This window comes from Propithecus coquereli, unplaced genomic scaffold, assembly GCF_000956105.1.
Source record: "Propithecus coquereli isolate 6110/MARCELLA unplaced genomic scaffold, Pcoq_1.0 Scaffold165, whole genome shotgun sequence".
In the NCBI taxonomy this organism is placed as follows: Eukaryota; Metazoa; Chordata; class Mammalia; order Primates; family Indriidae; genus Propithecus; species Propithecus coquereli.
In genome coordinates, this window is record NW_012141080.1 from 774,890 (window position 1) to 776,940 (window position 2,051).

Consider the following 2,051-nt stretch of genomic DNA (forward strand, 5'->3'; position numbering starts at 1 on the left):
GATAAAAAATAAATTTAGTAACTTACAAAAATATATACCCATCATTATTAACTATCTAAAAACTCTGAATAAAGACTAAGACTAGGCTGGGTATGGTGGCTCATGCCTATAATCTCAACACTTCGGGAAGCCAAGGCAGAAAAATCAGTTTGAGACTAGCCTGGGCAATACAGCGAGACTCCGTCTCTTCAAAAAAAATAAACAGCCACGCGTGGTGGCACATGTCTATAGTCCTAGCTACTGGGGAGGCTAAGTTATGAGGATCCCTTTAGCCCAGCAGTTCAAAGTTACAGTAAGCTATGATCCTGCCACTGTACTCCAGCCTGGGGGAAACAGCAAGACCCTGTCTCAAAAAAAAAAAAAAAAAAAGACTAAGACGAGAAAGAAAGAGAGAGTGAATTGTTCCATGTAGATTTTTTAGCCTCTGTGTCATGGCTAGTGAGCCTGGAGTTATCACGATAACAAGCTAAGGAACAGGAAATCTAAGTGCAAACTTTAGGGAAACAGAGGAGGAAGAATATACTTTTTCATAGATACATTCACGCTTTCTTTGACTACATCAGAGTAAAGCCATAAACTTTAGCTTCATCAGTGCTTTCCTCCAAACCCTGCAGATTATCTGCAAATTCCAATCTTACCTCAAGTCCATGCCTTAGGACTCTCAAAGATGATCTGGGTCCCCTACCACAGGCCACATACAGCTGTGGAGTATCTTCATTGGCCAGATCTGCTATCTGCACAGAGAAAAAGGAGAAAAAAATGTCTACCACTGCTAAGTTTTCCAACACAACTGATTCTCTGGGGACAAATTACTTTTCAGTCTATATACTGGTTACTGGCCCTCAGATATAAAAAGAAAAAGCCCCAATGTTCGAAAAAGGAAACCAGTTTGAAGCAGCAACTTGTTCCAACAAAAAAATTAGCTTAAATCAGTTCCTAAGTTAGCAAAGGAACTTTTATATTTAGTGAAATAAACCTCCAATTGGAATTGAACATTCCCCTCCAATTAAAAACATCGGTAATATTCAATTCAAGGAATAGAACCAAAAGAAGGCCAGGCGTGGTGGCTCACGCCTGTCATCCTAGCTCTCTAGGAGGCCCAGGCAGGAGGACTGCTTAAGGTCAGGAGCTCGAGACCAATCTCAGCAAGAGCCAGACCCCGTCTCTACTAAAAATGGAAAGAAATTAGCTGGACAACTAAAAATAGAAAAAATTAGCTAGGCGTACTGGTACACGCCTATAGTCCCAGCTCCTTGGGAGGCTGAGGCAGGAGGATTGCTTGAGCCCAGGAGTTTGAGGTTGCTATGAGCTAGACTGACACCACAGGACCCTACCCTGGGCAACAGAGTGAGACTCTGTCTCAAAAACAAACAAACAAACAAAAGAACCAAAAGAAAAAAAATATATATATACAGGTAACAAACTACATTATCAGTACCTGCAACTTTGTCACCAATAGAAAACATATTTATTCCCATCACATTTAATTTTGTAGATACTTCCAGTTATCATTTACCCTCATTACCACTGTGAAATTATATTTCTTACAGCTGCCATTCGTTAGACTGCACAGAATCACAGCTGCCCTATCTATAGATGGTCCCATGATGTAGCTGACCAGCTATTGGGTAACTCTATACCTAGCTATTCAGCCACCAAATGGCAAAGCCATGTATTCTCACATTGGTATCCCAGACATCTGGGTGCTTTGAAGTACAATTATGTCTTGACCAATATGTGAAAAGAGGTGAATCATTTGTATTGTAGTTTTGGCAAACGGGACAGTTCAAACGAAAATTCTTAACCTTTTGTAGAGCAGTAACACAGACAAGCATGTGAGTGCTGAATGTATATGGCCTTCACACTGCCCTCTCAAAAAAAAATTAATGCACCCATTTTAAATGCATCATTTTGTTATTTATTTTTTTTTTTTTGAGACAGAGTCTCACTTCGTTGCCCAGAGTAGAGTGCCATGGTGTCAGCCTAGCTCACAGCAACCTCAAACTCCCGGGCTCAAGCGATCCTCCTGCCTCAGCCTCCCGAGTAGCTGG

General features: G+C 41.1%; 1 protein-coding gene across 1 annotated transcript in view; it reads right to left on the reverse strand.

The window, feature by feature from the left end:
* Nucleotides 1-2,051, reverse strand: part of LOC105807970 (splicing factor 3B subunit 3-like) — a 42,380-nt gene that overhangs the window by 9,697 nt on the left and 30,632 nt on the right. The window contains exon 3 of the mRNA XM_012641510.1: nucleotides 639-734. Coding sequence (XP_012496964.1) covers nucleotides 639-734 — 96 coding nt within the window. The remainder of the gene's footprint in view (nucleotides 1-638; nucleotides 735-2,051) is intronic.